Source organism: Lathyrus oleraceus, chromosome 2 (assembly GCF_024323335.1).
Source record: "Lathyrus oleraceus cultivar Zhongwan6 chromosome 2, CAAS_Psat_ZW6_1.0, whole genome shotgun sequence".
Lineage (NCBI taxonomy): Eukaryota > Viridiplantae > Streptophyta > Magnoliopsida > Fabales > Fabaceae > Lathyrus > Lathyrus oleraceus.
Window position 1 is genome coordinate 491,705,503 of NC_066580.1, and position 20,975 is coordinate 491,726,477.

Sequence of the window (20,975 nt, forward strand, 5' to 3'; positions counted from 1 at the left end):
TTAAGTTGATGTTGGAAGCCATGGTCCTCATTTGAAACCGCAAAGTTTTCATGAACTTAGGGTTCCACTCCTTCAAAAGGAGTTGGAATATACAAAAGATTTGTTGAAGAATCACAAGGTTTAAAAGAATAAATATGGATGTTCAATTATGTCAGATGGTTGGACAGATAGAAAAGGTAGAACCTTGATAAATTTCTTGGCCAATTGTCCGTCGGGAGCCATGTTTGTGAAAAGTGTCGATGCTTCTGACTATGCTAAGACGGGGGATAAACTAGTTGAGTTATTGGGCACTTTTGTTGAGGAAATGGGTGAACAAAATGTTGTTCAATTGATCACCGACAATGGAAGTAATTATGTAGCAGCGGGTAAAATATTAACTTTCAAAAGGACAAACATGTATTGGACTCCGTGTGCAGCCCACTGTATCGACCTTATGTTAGAAGACATAGGAAAAATTCCAAAGGTTGATAAGGTTATAAAAAATGGAGTTAATGTTGTGGGTTACATTTATAACCACACATTTGCTTTGAATCTAATGAGAAATATTGCCGACAATGTTAAATTGGTTAAAAATGGAGTGACAAGATTTGCTACATATTTCCTTACTCTATAAAGGTTGTAAGAGATAAAAAAATAAGCTTAGAGAGATGTTCACTTGTGATGAATGGGTGAGTTTCAAGTGTGCCAAGGATGCTAAAGGAAAAAGGGCAACTAGTATTGTACTTATGGCATAATTTTGGAGTATTGTTGTGTACACTCTTAAGGTCATGGCGCCTCTTGTAGACGTGCTAAGAATGGTTGATAACAAAAGAAAACCCGCAATGGGTTACATATATGTCGCAATGGTGGTAGCCAAAGAATCAATTGAAAAAGTTTTTAATTCAAATTCAAGCAAGTATAAAGCCGTATTTGTCATCATTGATAAAAGATGGGAGTGTCAACTTCATCATCCATTACATTCTGCAGGTTACTATCTCAATCCTGAATATTATTATGAGAAACCAGAAATTGAGAATGATCCTAAATTGGTGAGAGGCCTCCGTAAATTCATTGAGACACTTAGTGAAAGTGATTAAGTGGAAGACAAAATTTCAGTCCAATTGGCATAGTACAAGGGTGCTACAGGTCTCTTTGGTATAAGAGCGACAATTAGACAAAGGATGACATTAGCGCCAGGTAAGATGAAAGTTATTTTTTTTACAATTATTGGAATTTGACAATTAGATCTAGGTCGTCAATTATTGATTTTTTTACTTGCAGCTGAATGATGGAAGTCTTATGGAGCTAAAACTCATGATTTGCAATTATTGGTTGTTAAAGTGTTGAGTTTGGGTTGCAGTGCTTCCGGATGTGAGCGTAACTGAAGCATCTTTGAGCATGTAAGTATTAATTTTTTAATAGGATATTAAATTATCTTACATTCAAGTATTATTAAATTAATACTTCAAATTATTGTATTTTAGATTCATTCCAAGAAGCGAAATAAGTTGGAGCATCAAAGGTTGCAAAACTTGGTTTTCATAAAGTATAACCAAGCATTGGTTGAAAGATTTGAAATTCGGGACAAGATTGATCCTATGGAATTTGGTGAAATTAATTATCACACTCAATGGTTGGTGGAAGAGATGAGAGAGATGGGAGAAAATGGTGATCCTTTACAAGAATATTTGGTTCATGAAGATGATGATTTAACTTGGGCACAAGTTACCGAAGCAAGTGGGGTTAATGAGCCTGTAGTTTACACTAGGAGGTCAAAACTACTTGAAGGTGCAAGTACATCTAGGGCACAACAAGTGGTGGTAGAAGATGTTGAAGAAGATGATGAAGATGAAGAATTGGAGGAATATTTTGATGATATATGAAGAATACATTTTGATGATGATCTTTTGCATTTTAAGTTTGAATTTTCATATAATAGTTCTAAGTTTGAACTTTGAATTTTAAGATGTGATGTTGTGAATCTTCTATATGTTTGAATTTTAAGATTTTAAGCTTGAATTTTCATTAAGTATATGACATATTTTTTATAAATTATTATATAATTAAATGTACAAAAACTTATCCCGTTATCCGCTATCCCGCTATCCCGTTTTTTGGGTCAGCCGCTCCGCTCCGCTATCCGCTATTAATAACCCTGACTTAACATTTTGTCTTAAAGGCATAAAACCATAGTTTCCTGGAGAAATCATCAATAAAGGTAGCAAAATAAAAGTGCATCACTAAATTATTTTATCTTTAATGGACCACAAACATCAGAATATACCAATTGAAGCAACTTTAACTTCCTTGAGGAAGGATGTCTCTTGAAAGATACTATAGTCTGTTTACCAGCCATGCAATGAGAACACTTCTCCAAATCTACATTCTTTAATCAAGGAAGAACATCCTTTTTAGCCAAAATATTCAGCCCCTTTTCACTAATATGACTAAGTCTTCGGTGCCACAATGATGCTTCCATGTTGATAGCATTCACATTGTTCCTAGAAACCAAAGCTTTTGTCCAATACAATTTAGAAAGTGTCTCCCCCATAGCCACAACCAAGTTACCCTTGTTGAGTTTCCACTTTCCAGAACCAAAGTGATTATCATAACCATAATCATCTAGCATATGCATAGAGGTCAAATTAAATCGGACATCTGAAGCATGTTTGACACCTCTAAGCATGTTTGACACCTCTAAGCAACAATTGCATTCACATGTTGGTTTTCAAGAAAACACCACCTACACCAATTACCTTAGATACACCATCATTATCCATCTTCAACACTCCAAAATCACCAGAAGTATAAGATGTGAAGAAATTTTTCCTTGGTGTAACATGTAATGTAGCACCACAGTCAACTATTTACATGTTATTGTCTACAAGATTAACATATTCATGATCATGGAGAATAACAAGATCATCACTAGTAGCAGTAGTAGCACGACCGTCATCATGATCTTCATGGTCTCTTTGTTTAGACTTAACTTTCATGTCTTTGTTATCTCTTTTCCACTAATAGCAGTACTTCTGTACGTGTCCTGTTTTGTGACAATAATGACACTCCAGATTCTTGTATCGCGAATTGGACTTGTTTATGTTATTCTCTCTACCATCCTTCGATTCCTTTTTATGACTTCTCCCTATATTTTTAGTGATAAGTACCTCTAGTTGAGATGAAGAACCATTTGCCTTCCTTATCATCTCCTCATTAATAATACCACCCTTAGCCACTTCTAAAGAAACAACACCATTAGGAGCATAATTTGTGATAGAAACCTGAAACGTCTCCCAAGACTCTGGTAAAGATAGTAATAAAAATACTCCCAAAAGTTCATCATCAAATTTGATACTCATTCTTGACGTCTTATCAAGGAGCCCTTGAAATTCACCTAAGTGATCTGAAATAGAAGCCCCCTCCTATACTTCAAACTTATGAAGATATTCAACAAGAACAATTTATTATTCCCTAATTTAGAGGCATACAAAGACTCTATCTTCTCCCACAAAGTTTTTGCATATGTTTAATATGATTATAAACATTATCTTCTACATATTGTCGAATAAAACCACATACATGTTGATGCTCAGACTCCTATTCTTCACCAGACACAAAATCCGGCTTTGCGGAACTAAAAACTAGTAAATGTAATTTCTTCATAAATAGTAAGTCTTTCATCTCACCCTTACATAAAATGGTAATTAGAACCATTCAACAATACCATATTCATATTTGTATTTGACTCCATCATTCAAACAAGTAAAAAAACCCTTAACCAAGAGTTGTAATGCCACTCTGATAGGAAATTGAGACACAATAACATACCAATATACAACGGATATAAAATTCTCTAGACTTATAGGAACCTTAAGGATCAACAACAAATATAAGACGGCAAATCGAACAAATAAATACACAAAAGAATACCAATATTTTTAACATGGAAAACCCCTGAATATGAGAGTAAACACCACGAGTCGTCCAAACCAAAGAAATATATCAATTAAGGGTACAAGAGAGTCTTAAAGTGATTCATAAACTAGTATTAACAACCGCAAATCACAAAGAAAACTAGCTTACAAATAAGAACAAAAAAGCTTAAAATTTCCTAAATCTACAGCTTCAGTGTGAAGCAGTTAACTCTCACCTTAGACTTTGTTTGAAATTACGAATGGTCAAACATTATATAAATATGTTGCAAACCTGCCCTTCAAATTTGAGCTCGATCCGACGATTAACGAAATGGGGATCGTCAATTTAGTGAGACTGGTTGTAGAAAAAAAGGAATGAGTTTCTCTCCTCTTTTCTCTCTTTTTTGAATCCTTATTTTCTCTCTATCTCTCAATCCTAAATTTATCCTTTTCACTTAAATAAGTGAGACGAAATGGGTTAATCATATTTGGGTCTTTCTCCACATGGAAAGGGAGCCTAAACCCAATAAATCTCTCCCTCACAACTACGTGGAGGAAATCACCAAACCAACGATATCACAACAAGCTTCAAATTTCCCTATTGGTAATACTTTAGTCATCATATCAGAATGATTATCATTTGTATGAACTTTATCTAACTCCAACAACTTTGCATCCAAAATATCATGTATCAAATGATATCTCTCATCAATGTGTTTAGACCTATTATAAAAATTCTAATTCTCACGAAGATGAATAACATTTTTACTATAAACAAATAACACATATTTGTCTTGAACAAAACCAAACTCCTGCAAAAATTACTTCAACCTTAGTAACTCTTTGCGTGCTTAGGTGATTGAAATGAACTCATCCTTTTTAGTAGACAATGCTACACACTTTTGAAATATGGACTATCAAACCACAACTTCCCCTGCAAATTTAATCATGTAACTCAAAGTGAACTTTCTGGAATCAATGCCTCCATCCATATCATAGTTAGATTACCACATTATAGTAGGCTTATCTCCTTCAAAACAAAGCCTCGCATAAGTAGTATTGCGAAGATACCTTAAAATCCATTTTACAACATTCCAATGCTCTCCACCTATATTTGAAAAAAATCTACTGACTGTACCAACAATATGTGTTATATCTGGTTGTTGTACACATCATTGCATACATCAAACTACCCACAAGAGATGCATAAGGAACACATTTCATATCAAATGCTTCATTTTCACTTGAAGGACTTTGATTAGAAATCAATTTGAAATGATTAGCGAGAGGAGTGCTTATCATCTTAGAACTTTCCATTTTGAGTCTTTGCAGCACTCTTTCGATATAATGTTCTTGTGACATCCAAAGTTTCTTCTCTTTTCTGTCACACATGGTTCTAATGCCAAAAATCTGTTTAGTTGCTCCCATGTCTTTCATGGCGAATGACTATCCCAATTGCTTATTTAACATGTTAATGTTAGAAATACTTTTCCCTAATAAGAATATCATCAACATATAACAACATGATAATGAAGTCATCGTTAGAAAATTTTCTAACAAAGACACAATGATATGAAGTAGTCTTCCTATATCCTTGATCACTCATAACAAACTTAAACTTCTCGTACCACTGCCTTGGAGCTTTCTTCAACCCGTATAAGCTATTTCTCAATCTACACATATGATCTTCTTTACCTTTAACTTGAAAACTATCAGGTTGTTTCATGTAGATCTCTTCCTCCAAATCACCATGAAGGAAAACCGTTTTCACATTCATTTGCTCAACCTCTAAATCAAGAGTAGCAGTCAAACTCAACATGGTTCTAATTGATGAAATCTTTACAACATATGAGAAAATATAATTAAAATCAACACCATTTCTTTGACGGGAACCTTTCACCACTAATATGACTTTATATCTTGGAGACATAGGGTTGCTCTCATGTTTAACTCTATAAATCGATTTGTTTTGCAAAGCCATTTTGCTGTTAGGAAGCTTCACTAAATCATAAGTGTGATTATCATGCAACGATTTCATCTCATCATGCATTGCATACATCCACTTTTGATTTTCATCACTTTCCATGGCCTCTTGAAAACACTCGGGTTCACCCTCACCAGTCAAGGTTACATACTCATAAAAATTATACCTTGTAGAAGTGTCTCTGCCTGTTAGACCTCCTAAGTTGACCTTGAGATGATTCTGGAGCTTCACCAAGATTCTCATCCTGTGACATATCACTATCCCTTTCACCATCATTAGTAGGAATATTATCCTCATCTCCAAGTTATCGATCATCAACATAATCATATGGCTCATCATTGTGATCATCACCATAAATAACATCTAGATTATGACTAGGTAACTAAACTGGATCAACATTATACAAACCGGTATCTTTCTTAGGTGTAACCCTCTCTACCTTATCAATGTCTTTAATAGTTTGGTCTTTCATAAACACCACATCGCGACTTTGAATAAGCTTCTTTCCTACAAGATCATACAACCTGTAACCAAACTCATCTTGCCCATAGTCGATGAAGATACATTGTTTTTACTTTGCATCCAACTTAGATCTTTCATCCTTTAGAATATGCACAAAAGCCTTACAACCAAAGACTCTCAAATGATCATACTTGAAATTTTTTCCAAACCAAATTTTGTATGGAACTTCACTATTCAAAGCAACAATAGGAGTGAGATTAAGAATATGCACTTCCGTGTAAAGTGCCTTGCCCCAATAATGATTAGGCAACTTAGCTTCAGAGAGCATACACCTTAAGGTTTTGGATGAATACGTGATGTCTCTCTCACTTGTGTGTTGTTATTGACCCAATGTGGATGCTCCTCATGATGACCCAACAATGGTACCAAAGTCGATGGTTTAATTAAGGGATCGTCTCCTTGTATCGAAAGCCTTCCTAGTAATATTGTGGTCAGGTGGCGTGTTTTATAGTAGTACCCGTGTCATACGGTGAACTGGACTTTTGTGTTTTTGCTTTTAATCGTAATATCGCGGATAGCAAGAGTCGCCACCGACTTTTCTTTTATCCAATAAGGAAAGGTGGAAAAGAACAGGAAAGACCTTAATTAGATTTTAGGTTCGGGAGGTACATTATACAAAGGGAAGGTGTTAGCACCCTTTGTATCCATGGTTATCCATGGGCTCTTAATTGTTGGATCACTTAGGTTTGTCTGAAAAAATGTTTGTGAATGGTTTGAAAAATGTTTTGAAAAGAGAGTTTAACTTTGTAATGATTCTCGTATGAATGTATACAAAGTATTTATCTCGTTTAATTTTGAAAGCGGTTTAGAAAAAATATAACTTGGTAATGATTCTAGTATGAATGTATACCAAGTAGTTATTTTCTAGTAAATGTTTTGCAAAGTGTGATGTAGGAAAAATGTTCTAGGTTGTGAATCAGCAATTAAGAGTTATACCTACCCAAGGTCTTTATGGGTATTTCCTATCCTTAGGAGGGTAAAACTGTCCTTACTATTGAGAAGTAAGTAGTTTTATCCTTTGGATGTAAAAGGGTCATCGTAGGGTCATCGATTGGTCATTGAAGGCAACATTTGTAAGGATACCTTAGCATTCGAAGGGACGATCATCATTTAACCGTAGGCTACACCGAAGGGTTATCGAGGGACAAAATCATATATTCGAAGGCAACATCCGAGGGACTATGATTTATATGATGATTTAATCGAAGAGTCTTTGCTAAGTGTATCCCCACATTCGCGGGACATGACCGTAATACCGTAATATCGTAGGGTAACGAAGAGAGGTCCAAGATCACATATTCAAAGGCCATATTTTACAATCAATTAGGTAATTAGGATTAATCTCCACATTAATACATTAAAATCAATTAAGTAATTAGGTCCACATTAAAATCGATTAAGTAATCAGGATGAATCTCCACAAGGGTATCCCACAAATAAAGTGGAATACCTAGCCAGCTACCCTCTTCGGGAGTATGTGAGTCCTTACAATATTCAGCAAACAGGTCAGAATACCAAATCAGGGTGCAATCGAAGATTACACCGCAAAAGAAACACAGCAGTATGAATGTCAGGCAAAATAATGCATGATTAACATAGAACAGATCAGATAAGCATAGGACATAACAACCAAAACTTTAGCGACTGTCGCATTCGCCTCTGCCTCGCCTAGCGAAGGCTTAGCGAATGCTCGCTACATGCTCGCTTAGCGATGTGCTAGCGAGCGACTGCGGGTTTCGAATTTCAGAACAATACAATCTCAGCCTGCTGCACGCCCTATGGTATTCAATTACAGAAATAACATGGTCAAATATTCAGGATATTCAGGCATACTTAAACTCATATGTAAAATCTAATTACATATCCAAAAATTCAATCATGATGCATTATGTATTTAGAGATTACAGATTGGAAGCATAAAACAGTAGTGATGCGCAAACCTGTTTGCAATTGAATTGCAACGTTGAATTGGCAGATCACTTGTGGTATCGGATTGAGTTGGGCGGAGGTATCCTTTGTGCCGATGAGTTGCTTTCAGGGTTTCCTTTAGGGTTGCTCCGAATTCTCTTGGTTGACCTCCAAGGTTTGTTCGCCAGGGTTCCGATTCGTCTCTCTCTGTCCTCCGTTTTCGTCCCCCTCTTCCTGAATGAAGCTCTGCTATTTATAATGCTCTTTTTGTGACCTAATGGGCTCAGAATGAAGCCCAGAATTTTCTGATATCCGCAAGCTTCGCTAGGCGAGTGGCTTTAGCGAAGGGTTCACTAGGCAAAGGATTTGCTCGCCTAGCGAGCATGCCAGTTTGAGCCATTTTCTGGATTTGGCCACCTGTATGCTGGGTATTGGTTCCCTTAAGATCAATGTCTTGAATAATAAGTTGGAGTGCCTTGAAAAATGCCATGTAATATTAACGGGCAAATTTTGGGGTATGACAGCTGCCCCTGTTTAATATTCTTGAACCGAGAGAGTTAGAATGGTATGTACGCCATTCGTGGTCTGGAGGTGGAAGAATATTAAACACTAGAATGCCCCAAAAATTTGCACTTGTTAATCAGAAGTTATTCCTGATGGAGATGGGCTTAAAGATGCCATCCAGGAAGTTTTGATGATGAGAGCTTCAGAATGCGTCGTACATTAGACGATATCTGAAAACATGGACGTCATACCGGGTCATACGCTGGACAGTATAGTGAGTTATCCATTAGACTGTCGACTTCGCTGGGGAGTCAGAGTGTGTTATACGCTGCTGGGGATAAAGGATCAGAATGGATCATACGCTGGATCGTATCTGAATTGCAGAATGAGCCGTCCGTTAGGCGAGTGACTTCACTGGGGATGGAAGATTAGACCGGATCGTACGCTAGATCGTATCTGAGTAGCAGAATGAGCCGTCCGTTAGGCTGTATCTGGAGAAATAAAGGTCAGACCAGATCGTACGCTAGATCGTATCTGAGTAGCAGAATGAGCCGTCCGTTAGGCTGAATCTGATTATGAAAGGGGTAGTCGTACGCTAGACTACACGTCAGAATGTACCGCACGCTAGGTAGCATCTGAGGGGATAGACATCCAAATGGGTCGTACGCTAGACCGTCTCTGAGCAGAATGAGCCGTCCGTTAGGCTGAATCTGATTATGAAGGGGGGTAGTCGTAGCTAGACTACACGTCAGTAGGTAGCATCTAAGGGGATGAACATCCAAATGGGTCGTACGCTAGACCGTCTCTGAGCAGAATGAGCCGTCCGTTAGGCTGAATCTGATTATGAAAGGGGTAGTCGTACGCTAGACTACACGTCAGGATGTACCATATGCTAGGTAGCATCTGAGGAGATGAACATCCGAATGGGTCGTACACTAGACCGTCTCTGAGCAGCAGAATGAGCCGTCCGTTAGGCTGAATCTGATTATGAAAGGGGTAGTCGTACGCTAGACTACACTTCAGAAATGTACCGTACGCTAGGTAGAATCTGAGGACTTGAACATCCAAATGGGTCGTACGCTAGACCGTCTTGAAATCATATGTTGGGCTGAATCAGGATGAACCGTACGTTAGGCTATATCCGATGATATTTGTATATGTTGTATCCGCAATAAATGTCTGGGATGGGCTTAGAGATGCCATCATTAGGAGGATGTCAGCATGAATGTTGACATGGAGTATATCTGAAAGATGTATTTGAATCTTGAATGTAATCGATGAAGATATCCGTCCGAATGGATCTTTACTTTGACTGTATCAGGAGGATAATTAACCTGAAAAATTAAGTTAGCTTCATGCCATGTCATGATGCATGAGATATTTTATGCTTATGAAAGTAAATGCGAACAATGTATGCATGCGTATGCTGTGAAATGATGTAATGAATGAATTATGCGTCTGAAAAGTTTTTTTTTTGGCGACTCCCTGGGGAAAATAAATCCCCATCTTCTGGTTGGAGATGCTTGTATTGATGACCCTTTCTTGGCTGGGGGTATTTGATTTCTGTCTGATGATGGAAATATTCAACAGAGCCTGGCTGGGGATAGAAGAGATGACCAGTCCGTCTGGTGATGCCGACCTCTTCTGGGAAATAACTGGTTTTTTGCTGAGGAAAGGATTTGTAACCGGACTTGTTGGAAAGCATGGTTAGACCTTCTCCTCGATCCTGAAGTCTTTTAGTAATTGCTATTGCTATTTTATGCATGTATTTTTGATAAACATCGATGATATTCAAATGCATATATCAATTCAAATTAAATCAATGAACATTTATGCAAACAAAATAGAGAAAGTAAAACAAAAGCATCTTTTCGGAAATGAAATTGTATTGATTTTGAAAGAGGGCCTATGAACAGGCAATTTGTGTACAAGGAGACAGAAATCCTAGTAAGAGGAAATTGTCAAGGAAACAAAGAGAAAGCTATGCAGAAAAAGTCCCATCGATTTTAATTCCACTACTGTCATTATGTCTTCAAGCCTCTCATCTCCTGCTGTCGGATAAAAGTGATTAGCTTGTTCAGTCCTTTGAACTTGGATGAAGCTGACCGAGAACGGGACATAGTCATACGCTTTAATCCCTAATTTTTGCCTGGACCGCCTTTTCAGGTTTTCAGTCCACCAGGATACCCTTTTTTGCCCAAGCCGCCTTTTCAGGTTTTCAACTTGTCGGGTGTACATGCGCAGTATTTTTTTTAACTATGTCCGTGTTCACGGGATGCGGGGATTCTTCGTCATCCATTGTAGCAAGCATCGTGGCTCCACCAGAGAATACCTTCTTAACCACAAATGACCCTTCGTATGTGGGAGTCCATTTGCCTCTAGAATCACCTTGTGGTAGATACGCTTTATTACCAAGTCGCCACTTCGGAATTATGGTGTCCTTTTGAACTGCGTGCAGAGTTCAGTAATCATCTTGTTGTTCAAATTAGCACCATTATCAGTGATAGCTCTTTCAGGAGACAGCAGGTTTCTCAAATAGATATTTGATAGAATCCATCTTAGAAATCAATAAAGCGGTATGATTCAACATATACTGTCTTAGTCGGCGAGCAGCCCAAGCCAAAGCACAACAAGTTTTCTTGAGCTGTGAGTATCTTGTTTCACAGTCGGTACCTTTTTGCTAAGGTGGTATATTGCATGCTCTTTTCGACCAGACTCGTTATGTTGTCCCAGCACACACCCCATTGAATTTTCTAACACGGTCAAAGACATGATTAGAGGTCTTCCTTCAATTGGTGGCACCAGAATTGGAGGTTCTTGGAGATGCTCCTTGATTTTGTCTCAGTAATTTAAAAATGGATTTGCAAGTAGCGGTCAAATGGGAGCTAAATCGGGCGACGTGGTCCAGATTTACGATTTCGGTCGATGCCTCATGCGGCTGAATAGTCTTTTCTTCTTGCAGTAGTCTGGCAAGTTCTCCAGGTACTTCACAATCTTCCTCACTTCCATCCTCGGCTCGGTAGATCGGATTTTCAAAGTCATAATGAACAGTAGCAGAGTTATTACCAACAGGATCCAGAGTGGATATGGATCGGCAAATTGTTACGTGAGTGTGTGCGAGAATACATAGCTTTGTTTAAAAGATGACAGGAAAGATAAAGAGCGCAATATTTGAATGCAAAAAGTCCATTGATTCATTGAATGTGAATATGCTTATGAAAATGACAAAACCCTTGAAAAATTAGCCATTGTGCCCCGGGCATAGACACGAGGCTTTAAAATGCTAAAATAGCAATAATAATTACTCCTGACTAAAGGAAATCGGGATAGTGTCTTCAGCCTTCCAATTATTGAGTCTGTCACCAATTGTTGGGAAAATCCAGCTATCCAAGTCACAATCGCTATCGGCATCTTCTACGGCATTAACAGTCTTGTCATGATTAGGCAGAGGAGCAGTGATGACTTTAGGAGTCTCCGGAGGATCAAATTCAAATTCCCCAGCGTCGATCATATCTTGAATCTTGTCCTTCAACAACCAACAATCGTTTGTATCATGTCCGGGGCTATCGGAGTGATATGCACACCTGGCGTTGGGATTATAACTAGGAGAAGTAGTGTTGGGATTTGCAGGAGGATCTCTGAGGGTAATTAAATTTGCTTTTAGCACACCCTGCAGTGCTTGTGCTAAAGTCATATTGATCTTCGTAAACTGCCTTCTTCCCGGTCTAATGTTACTCACAGATTTCTTGTCTTTTTTCTTCTCGAGCAAGAGAGCCTTCAGTTCCTCCTGCCCCTTGGATAAGTTCAAGATCATCTCCTGGAGTTGAGCATTCTGAGCATGGAGATCTTTGACAGTTTGTTCGAGGTCCATTTTTCTGTTTGGAGGAAAACCGTGAGAACATTGATCCCTTTTGGAGTACCTGTTATGCAATGTTATGCTATGCAATGTATGAAATGTTTTCAATGTTTAAAGTCCTTGAAACGGTTAGTACAATGCCACGATGTTATGATGTTATGATGTTAAGTAAATAACAAGCACAAGCAAGTCACACAACCATCATTCCTAGGTTTTAAGGCTTGCATGAGTTCCATAGGTAAGTACCCTCCCCACTGAAGTTTGGTTGGTTCAACCTGTCCTAGAATAGTAATCGGGTTCTAGAAGGATCTCCAATCATTGACCTTCCTTTAAGTCCACTTCAGTGCAACACCAAGTGGTTGACCGAAGCTTCCCTAAAGTCCAATCTCAAAGAGTGTAGTATCGAGTCTCAACCAACCCCAGTCGGAACCGAAGTCAGTTATCTCACTACTTTCTAATGGCTAGGATGAGTCAATTAGGGTTCTAAAGGTCTGGTTAATGCTTTGATGACACCACGCAAACGCCAAATTTCTCCTCAAGTAAACATGAGGAACATCAGGACATCCAAAGTGTCGCATTAACCGTAGCTATCATTTTAACCATTCCAGTATACGCCGGATAGTCGCGATGATCTATTGCTACTTACCTAAGGTACACTAGATCCGGGTGTAGGATCTTTCACTCAAGTGTAGGATACCCAAGCAATCCCTTAAAAGTAAATCAGACAAATCAAATAGGTGATCTTGTTTTTTTAAGGCAACCTCTCTTTTTACGTCCCCAGCAGAGTCGCCAGTTCTGTCATACGGTGAACTGGACTTTTGTGTTTTTGCTTTTAATCGCAATGTCGCGGATAGCAAGAGTCGCCACCGACTTTTCTTTTATCCAATAAGGAAAGGTGGAAAAGAACAGGAAAGACCTTAATTAGATTTTAGGTTCGGGAGGTACATTATACAAAGGGAAGGTGTTAGCACCCTTTGTATCCATGGTTATCCATGGGCTCTTAATTGCTGGATCACTTAGGTTTGTCTGAAAAAATGTTTGTGAATGGTTTGAAAAATGTTTTGAAAAGAGAGTTTAACTTTGTAATTGTTCTGGACTGGGCCATGACCCTAGGCACGGCACGGCCCAATGCTCGCCAAGCCCACGTCCAAACGGCCATATCCACACGACCACGAGGACACGTCAGGGGGACGACCGTCCGCCCGACGAACGTCTCCCCGGCCCCTTAAATACGTGTCGGACAACGAGCGGGTCCTCCTCATATGATCTCCATCCACTCATCGTCGACCCACGTCGCGGACACCTAAGTTGTGTCGGGCAGAGCCATAACGGCATCTCACTCACCACGTCACCCAACTCCCCTATATTGTCTCCTTAGGGATAGGGGCAGTTGGACCAGGGGGCAGACCTTGGTCTAGGTCTTAACGCTTCTTACGCGTCCCCTGGCAGCTCCTCCTTGGGCCTAGCTAATCCAGCCCATTAGGAGCCTTGGCCCAGCGCTGGGGGCTCAATATAAATACCCCTTTCATGGCAAAGGGGCAGGTATTCTAACTCACACTCTGATAATCTCATTCTGTACCTTTTCTGACTTAAGCGTTGGAGCACCTTGCAGGTACACCCCCCTCTCATTTCATTCTCCGGCCCATTCACCAAGACCTTGGAAGGCCCTCCTGATCAGGTGAGATCAGTAATGATTCTCGTATGAATGTATACAAAGTATTTATCTCGTTTAATTTTGAAAGCGGTTTAGAAAAAATATAACTTGGTAATGATTCTAGTATGAATGTATACCAAGTAGTTATTTTCTAGTAAATGTTTTGCAAAGTGTGATGTAGGAAAAATGTTCTAGGTTGTGAATCAGCAATTAAGAGTTATACCTACCCAAGGTCTTTATGGGTATTTCCTATCCTTAGGAGGGTAAAATTGTCCTTACTATTGAGAAGTAAGTAGTTTTATCCTTTGGATGTAAAAGGGTCATCGTAGGGTCATCGATTGGTCATTGAAGGCAACATTTGTAAGGATACCTTAGCATTCGAAGGGACGATCATCATTTAACCGTAGGCTACACCGAAGGGTTATCGAGGGACAAAATCATATATTCGAAGGCAACATCCGAGGGACTATGATTTATATGATGATTTAATCGAAGGGTCTTTGCTAAGTGTATCCCCACATTCGCGGGACATGACCGTAATACCGTAATATCGTAGGGTAACGAAGAGAGGTCCAAGATCACATATTCAAAGGCCATATTTTACAATCAATTAGGTAATTAGGATTAATCTCCACATTAATACATTAAAATCAATTAAGTAATTAGGTCCACATTAAAATCGATTAAGTAATCAGGATGAATCTCCACAAGGGTATCCCACAAATAAAGTGGAATACCTAGCCAGCTACCCTCTTCGGGAGTATGTGAGTCCTTACAATATTCAGCAAACAGGTCAGAATACCAAATCAGGGTGCAATCGAAGATTACACCGCAAAAGAAACACAGCAGTATGAATGTCAGGCAAAATAACGCATGATTAACATAGAACAGATCAGATAAGCATAGGACATAACAACCAAAACTTTAGCGACTGTCGCATTCGCCTCTGCCTCGCCTAGCGAAGGCTTAGCGAATGCTCGCTACATGCTCGCTTAGCGATGTGCTAGCGAGCGACTGCGGGTTTCGAATTTCAGAATAATACAATCTCAGCCTGCTGCACGCCCTATGGCATTCAATTACAGAAATAACATGGTCAAATATTCAGGATATTCAGGCATACTTAAACTCATATGCAAAATCTAATTACATATCCAAAAATTCAATCATGATGCATTATGTATTTAGAGATTACAGATTGGAAGCATAAAACAGTAGTGATGCGCAAACCTGTTTGCAATTGAATTGCAACGTTGAATTGGCAGATCACTTGTGGTATCGGATTGAGTTGGGCGGAGGTATCCTTTGTGCCGATGAGTTGCTTTCAGGGTTTCCTTTAGGGTTGCTCCGAATTCTCTTGGTTGACCTCCAAGGTTTGTTCGCCAGGGTTCCGATTCGTCTCCCTCTGTCCTCCGTTTTCGTCCCCCTCTTCTTGAATGAAGCTCTGCTATTTATAATGCTCTTTTTGTGACCTAATGGGCTCAGAATGAAGCCCAGAATTTTCTGATATCCGCAAGCTTCGCTAGGCGAGTGGCTTTAGCGAAGGGTTCGCTAGGCGAAGGATTTGCTCGCCTAGCGAGCATGCCAGTTTGAGCCATTTTCTGGATTTGGCCACCTGTATGCTGGGTATTGGTTCCCTTAAGATCAATGTCTTGAAGAATAAGTTGGAGTGCCTTGAAAAATGCCATGTAATATTAACGGGCAAATTTTGGGGTATGACAACCCGCAATGGCGATACAAGTGTATGTGGATGAAAGAGCTTCCGCTTGAGAAAGAGCATAGTGGATGAACTCATACTTGAGGGGGAGATCATTTTGTACAAGTGTCAGTTGGAAGTCACACATTTCTTAAAAAAGTAGAGGTTGAGCACTTTATAAGTGAGGGGACTCATACATCTATTACCTTAAGGTTTTGGGTGAATATGCGGTGTCTCTCTCACTTGTGTGTTTCTCTTGACCCAATGTGGAGGCTTATCATGATGACCCAACAACTTTGGTATGAGGATCTTCTCCGGTTTGACAGATTTCCTTCTTGCTAGTTTCCTCTACCAATCGAATTGTTGTAGCTTCCGCTATCTTTATTGTCGAACCACTTCCCATTGCCTTTCATTTCTCTTGCTGATTGCGCCTGCAAAGCCACATCACTCTTCAACTTGCTTGCATCTCTTTCGACCATTCTTTGGTCACGAGATTCAAGAGCCCCTTGAAGCTCTTCCTTTGTAAGTGTTGACAAATTTTATGACTCTTCTATGACTACTACCATGTGGTCAAACTTTAGAGCCAATAACCTCAAGATTTTTGCGACAACTGATCTTGATGTCAACACTTCTCCACATACCATGATTTGATTCACCAGTTTCATAACTCCAGTGAAAAATCAATTATGCTTTCACTTTTTTCCATCTGAAGCAATTCATACGTTCTTTTGTGAGTTTGTAACCTCACATCTTTCACATTCTCAGTGCCTCAAAATGATTTGTCAAGAATTTCTCATGCTTCTTTTGCTAATTCAACATCATTGACCTTTTTGAAATTATCTGCATCAACATTGATGAATCATAAAGAGGGCTTTATAATCTTTCTTCTTCAATTCTTTCTGCGCAACCTTTTATTCACCTGTCGTGTTTGGTGCGAGCGGTGTCACTCCCTCCTTCATAAGATCCCAAAGATATTGATAGCAAAAAACAATCTTTATCTGCTCGTACCAATTCTAGTAGTTCTGATTCTTCATAATTGAGAGGCTCGCCGAAAAATACTCGTTCAGATGATTCATCAAGTTATGCTTCCCAAGAATCACATAGCTAGTGCTCTAGAAATCAGATGTTGGAAATTCGCTAAATTCCTAATGTGGAATTTCACAAAACCTATGAAAAATTTCGAACCAAATCTTGAAGAATAAGAATCAATTTTTTTAATTGATTACTTCTCTTGTTTTTCACTATTCACTCGAGTGAATCAACCAACATTTGTTGCAAGATTATTCTATTGCACGATGATTATTGAAGGAAGGAATGAAAATATGAAATTGGGTAAGAAAGTAAAAATTAGGATTTTAGAGAAAAGAGAATAAGAAGAATTTCGACAGAGTTTCTCTTTGCCTTCAAAGTGAAGTTTAATTTAACAACTTTATTTTGTGTTGTATTATAATCAATGACATGAGACCTCCTTATTTATAGGATGAGATTACTTGTACACCAAACAATCTCCAACTAACATAACTAACTCAGATAAACCATAACAATAAAGTTAAGTCTATAGTTTTGTCGACATTTCGACAACTATATAATTCGACACACATAACATTTCAACAACAACAAATTATATCAAAAATGTTACTCGAACACAAAGAATTATCTTTTCGATAAAACTCGTTGAATGAATCAAAGTAAAATTCTCTTTAATCAATCTTAATACTTAAAATTGTTTAATGATATAAAAATCATACTTGAGAGTGTGTAAAATAGACCGTCTAATATACCTCAAAATTTATCATTGTTAATTTCAAAATTTTAAGACATTCTTCGTGACTAAATTAATAACTATTGATTTGTATTAAGAAGAGAGAAAATACTATGAAAATGAATTAACGCTTTCTCCCTCTCTCATTCACCTCACTTCTCATGAAAGTGGCGAAACGATGCGTTTGAGTTATACTTTGGAAAAAGTGAGAATACCGTTGAGTTGGAATGCACCGATTCGTGAAATAGTGCGGTACTGAGTGAACGAGTCAGGGTTTTCAGTATTTGGAGAACTTCGACGCTCACTCTCATTTCTCTCTCCATCACTTTCTGAATTTCATCATTCCAAATCATAAATTCTTCAATTTGTTAGTCCTTTTTTCCCAACTCAGTTAGTTTTTATTTTTTATTTTTTTGAAAATTTAATTACTGATATATGAATGAATCATAACCTATGGTTTTGCTTGCATGTGTGTTGAATCAGGAAGAAGAAGTTGTTGCGATGAAGATACCATTTCCATCGGAGAAGGATCAAGTTGATGTTGATGCAATGGACTCTTGTTCCCCAAATTCCGTTCCATCATTTCACATTCAACTCCCCAATCTCTCCACAGACATCGACTCCTTAGGTATTATTCCTAACATCCTGATTAATGCATGAATTGCTAACTCCTTATACCATTTATATCTATTTTCCCTTTTTGTATTTCTTACATGCTAAAATAAGCATAGAATCCAAGGTATATTGATTTTCAGTTCTCTTTTATGGTAAGTTGTTACATTTCCCCTGGTCAGACCAGAGTAGTCAAAATCGTGCAACTTATTGAAATCTATCAACCCTAGAAAGCACAGCCACCTAATCTGCCGACTCCTTTATGTGATGCTGAACGGTAATTGCTAAATGGTCACAGAGTTGAACTATAACTTTGATAAATGGCCATATCTGAACAAATCAAGCGTCATTAGCACCGCTGATTCCTGTTCCTTCGCCATGACCTCTATTCTCAATGTCGAGATGAAGTTTGTAGTTTGTATGTGTAGGATAGATCTTCTTCACTTTCTCCAACAAAAAAGAAGAAAGAGAGGCTGTGTTGATTTTTCGGATGCAGATTCGGATCTGAGTAACCTGATATTGATGTTGTTGTTTGTTTACTTTGGCGACTGGTGGTGATGTTTCCTTCTTGATATCGCTGATGCGCCTTTAAGAGTTCACGTTCTACTCCCTGTTAGCTGGTAGAATATGAACTACGACCTTTGTTTGCTTTGTTTACAGCTGGCCTTACTTAAATAGGAGTTTCTGCCTCTAGCTAGCTTGCTTTGGGCAGAAAGACCACGGGAAAGAAAAGATAAGGGCAACTTAGTTCTCATCCGCCCTTGCCTGCGAGCCTAGGAACAGCTTCACCTTGCGTCTGCTAACCACTGCTGAAAAGCTAGTGACCGGTAATCCGATGCTACCACCAGACTAGCCGGTATTACTTTAATCATGGATATGCATCATCGTTGTCACTGGTAACAATGAATTATGCACTTCATTTTAACAATAAAGTGGATCAACACTTGCCAAACAAAAATAGTGGATTTACTTCAGTGTATAGAAAAAATAAACCAGACCTAAACCAACTGTGAAATGTTTGTCAAAATAAACTAGATTAACTCAAGTGGTCTTAAAAAACCAAACTTTAGTCTTTATATTTGATTTATTCATTTAGGTTTGGTTAGCCACACTATGAATACCCTTGATTGTGAGAGGCTAATTTTCTATATGATGCTTTTATGTTGTTTCAATGTCAATAACATTTTGCATCACCATGTTCAAAATATTTGCTTTAAGGATTACTTTAAGTGTATCAGCTGGGAGAAGACAATTTTTTTTATCATTTCTATTCAATTGAAATTTGGAAAACATTGCCATATTCTGAATTATTTGGTCATAATTCATCGCTGTTACCATTTCTATAAAACTTGAATTAGTTGTTACTTCTCAATACTGGGCTTCACCTTGATCTAGTCTGTTTCTTTGGTTTCTAGACAGCATGCGTGTGGTTTTCTTAATTTATTTTCCATTCTTAGTCTAATTGATGTTTTGTTTTTAAAATTCACTTATTTAAGAACTCATGCTTCTTTATACAGAGGTACTCACCAGACGGGCAGCAATGTATCAGGACTACATGAAGCAGATCCCAATCCCGAGTAATCGAGGTTCTGTCATTCCGTTTACATCATGGATGGGACTAGGGAAATCCATCAAGCAGCTATACGGGCAGCCTCTACATTACCTCACAAATGTGGCCCTTAAGCAATGGGACCAATTGAGAATTGGCAGTGAGGATGAATGGAAGCCCTTGGACGATATAGTTCATCCATGCAAAGCAGAAGCATCCGTCTGGCTCATGGAAGAAGTCCATCGACAAACCTCGTCACATTTTTATATTGCTAATCTCTGGAAGGAGGACCCAGTGTACAGTGGGTTTGTTGATTCAATTTTCCCAAAATTAGAGCACACATCTTGAATCCTCTACTCACTGTATTATGGTATTTTCCATTTTAATACACAGCTGCATCAAAATGTTTGTCTCTCAGGATACTGCTAATGATGTAAAGAGGATTAACTACCTTTAGTGTTTGGTAACTTTAGTATTAAGGATATACTGCAATTGTTTATTCAATAAATAAGAAATCCATACTGCACTCTCTCAATTTTAAAAACAAACGGGTTTTTAGGCGTTTGACTCGACTCCTTTCCAATTATTTCCCTCTTAACTAGGTCTTAAATATAATGAATATTTTTAAAAATCATTGATTGTTTATATAATTTAATCATCAACTTAATATCTCTTTTCTATTTTTAGAGTCTGAATTCAAGAAATGATGAGTCACTTGTTATTATGTAACCGCTATTTGATTATTTGGGTTATATTGTGTATCAATTTTTTTAGCATAAGAGAGAGAGGTCTGTGTCAAAGTTATTCTATATGAACTTGATTGATTATATAAGTTTATAGCTGATGATAATTTTATTTGTTCTCTTTTCAAAAAAAAGCCTCCATTTTAAAAAAAAAAATTGTGATGTATCCTAAATTAACAAAGTTAAAATTTGTGATGTATTCTAAATTAGAAATGTTTAAATTTGTGATGTATTCTAAATTAGCAAAAGTTAAAATTTGTGAACTACGAAAGTTAAGTAGAGTTTAGAGTTTCTT

At 38.1% G+C, this 20,975-nt stretch overlaps 2 protein-coding genes across 2 annotated transcripts; both read left to right on the forward strand.

The window, feature by feature from the left end:
* Nucleotides 1-767: 767 nt before the first annotated feature.
* LOC127123936 (uncharacterized) lies at nt 768-1,862 on the forward strand. The gene is made up of 3 exons (XM_051054112.1): nt 768-1,068; nt 1,340-1,356; nt 1,464-1,862. The coding sequence occupies exons 1-3, from the start codon at nt 768-770 to the stop codon at nt 1,860-1,862; spliced, it is 717 nt and encodes a 238-aa protein (XP_050910069.1).
* Nucleotides 1,863-17,890: 16,028 nt separating this feature from the next.
* LOC127120944 (protein RDM1) lies at nt 17,891-20,501 on the forward strand. Its single transcript, XM_051051565.1, has 3 exons — nt 17,891-18,143; nt 18,260-18,404; nt 19,906-20,501. The coding sequence occupies exons 2-3, from the start codon at nt 18,278-18,280 to the stop codon at nt 20,283-20,285; spliced, it is 507 nt and encodes a 168-aa protein (XP_050907522.1). The 5' UTR covers nt 17,891-18,143; nt 18,260-18,277; the 3' UTR covers nt 20,286-20,501.
* The last annotated feature ends 474 nt before the right edge of the window (nt 20,502-20,975 follow it).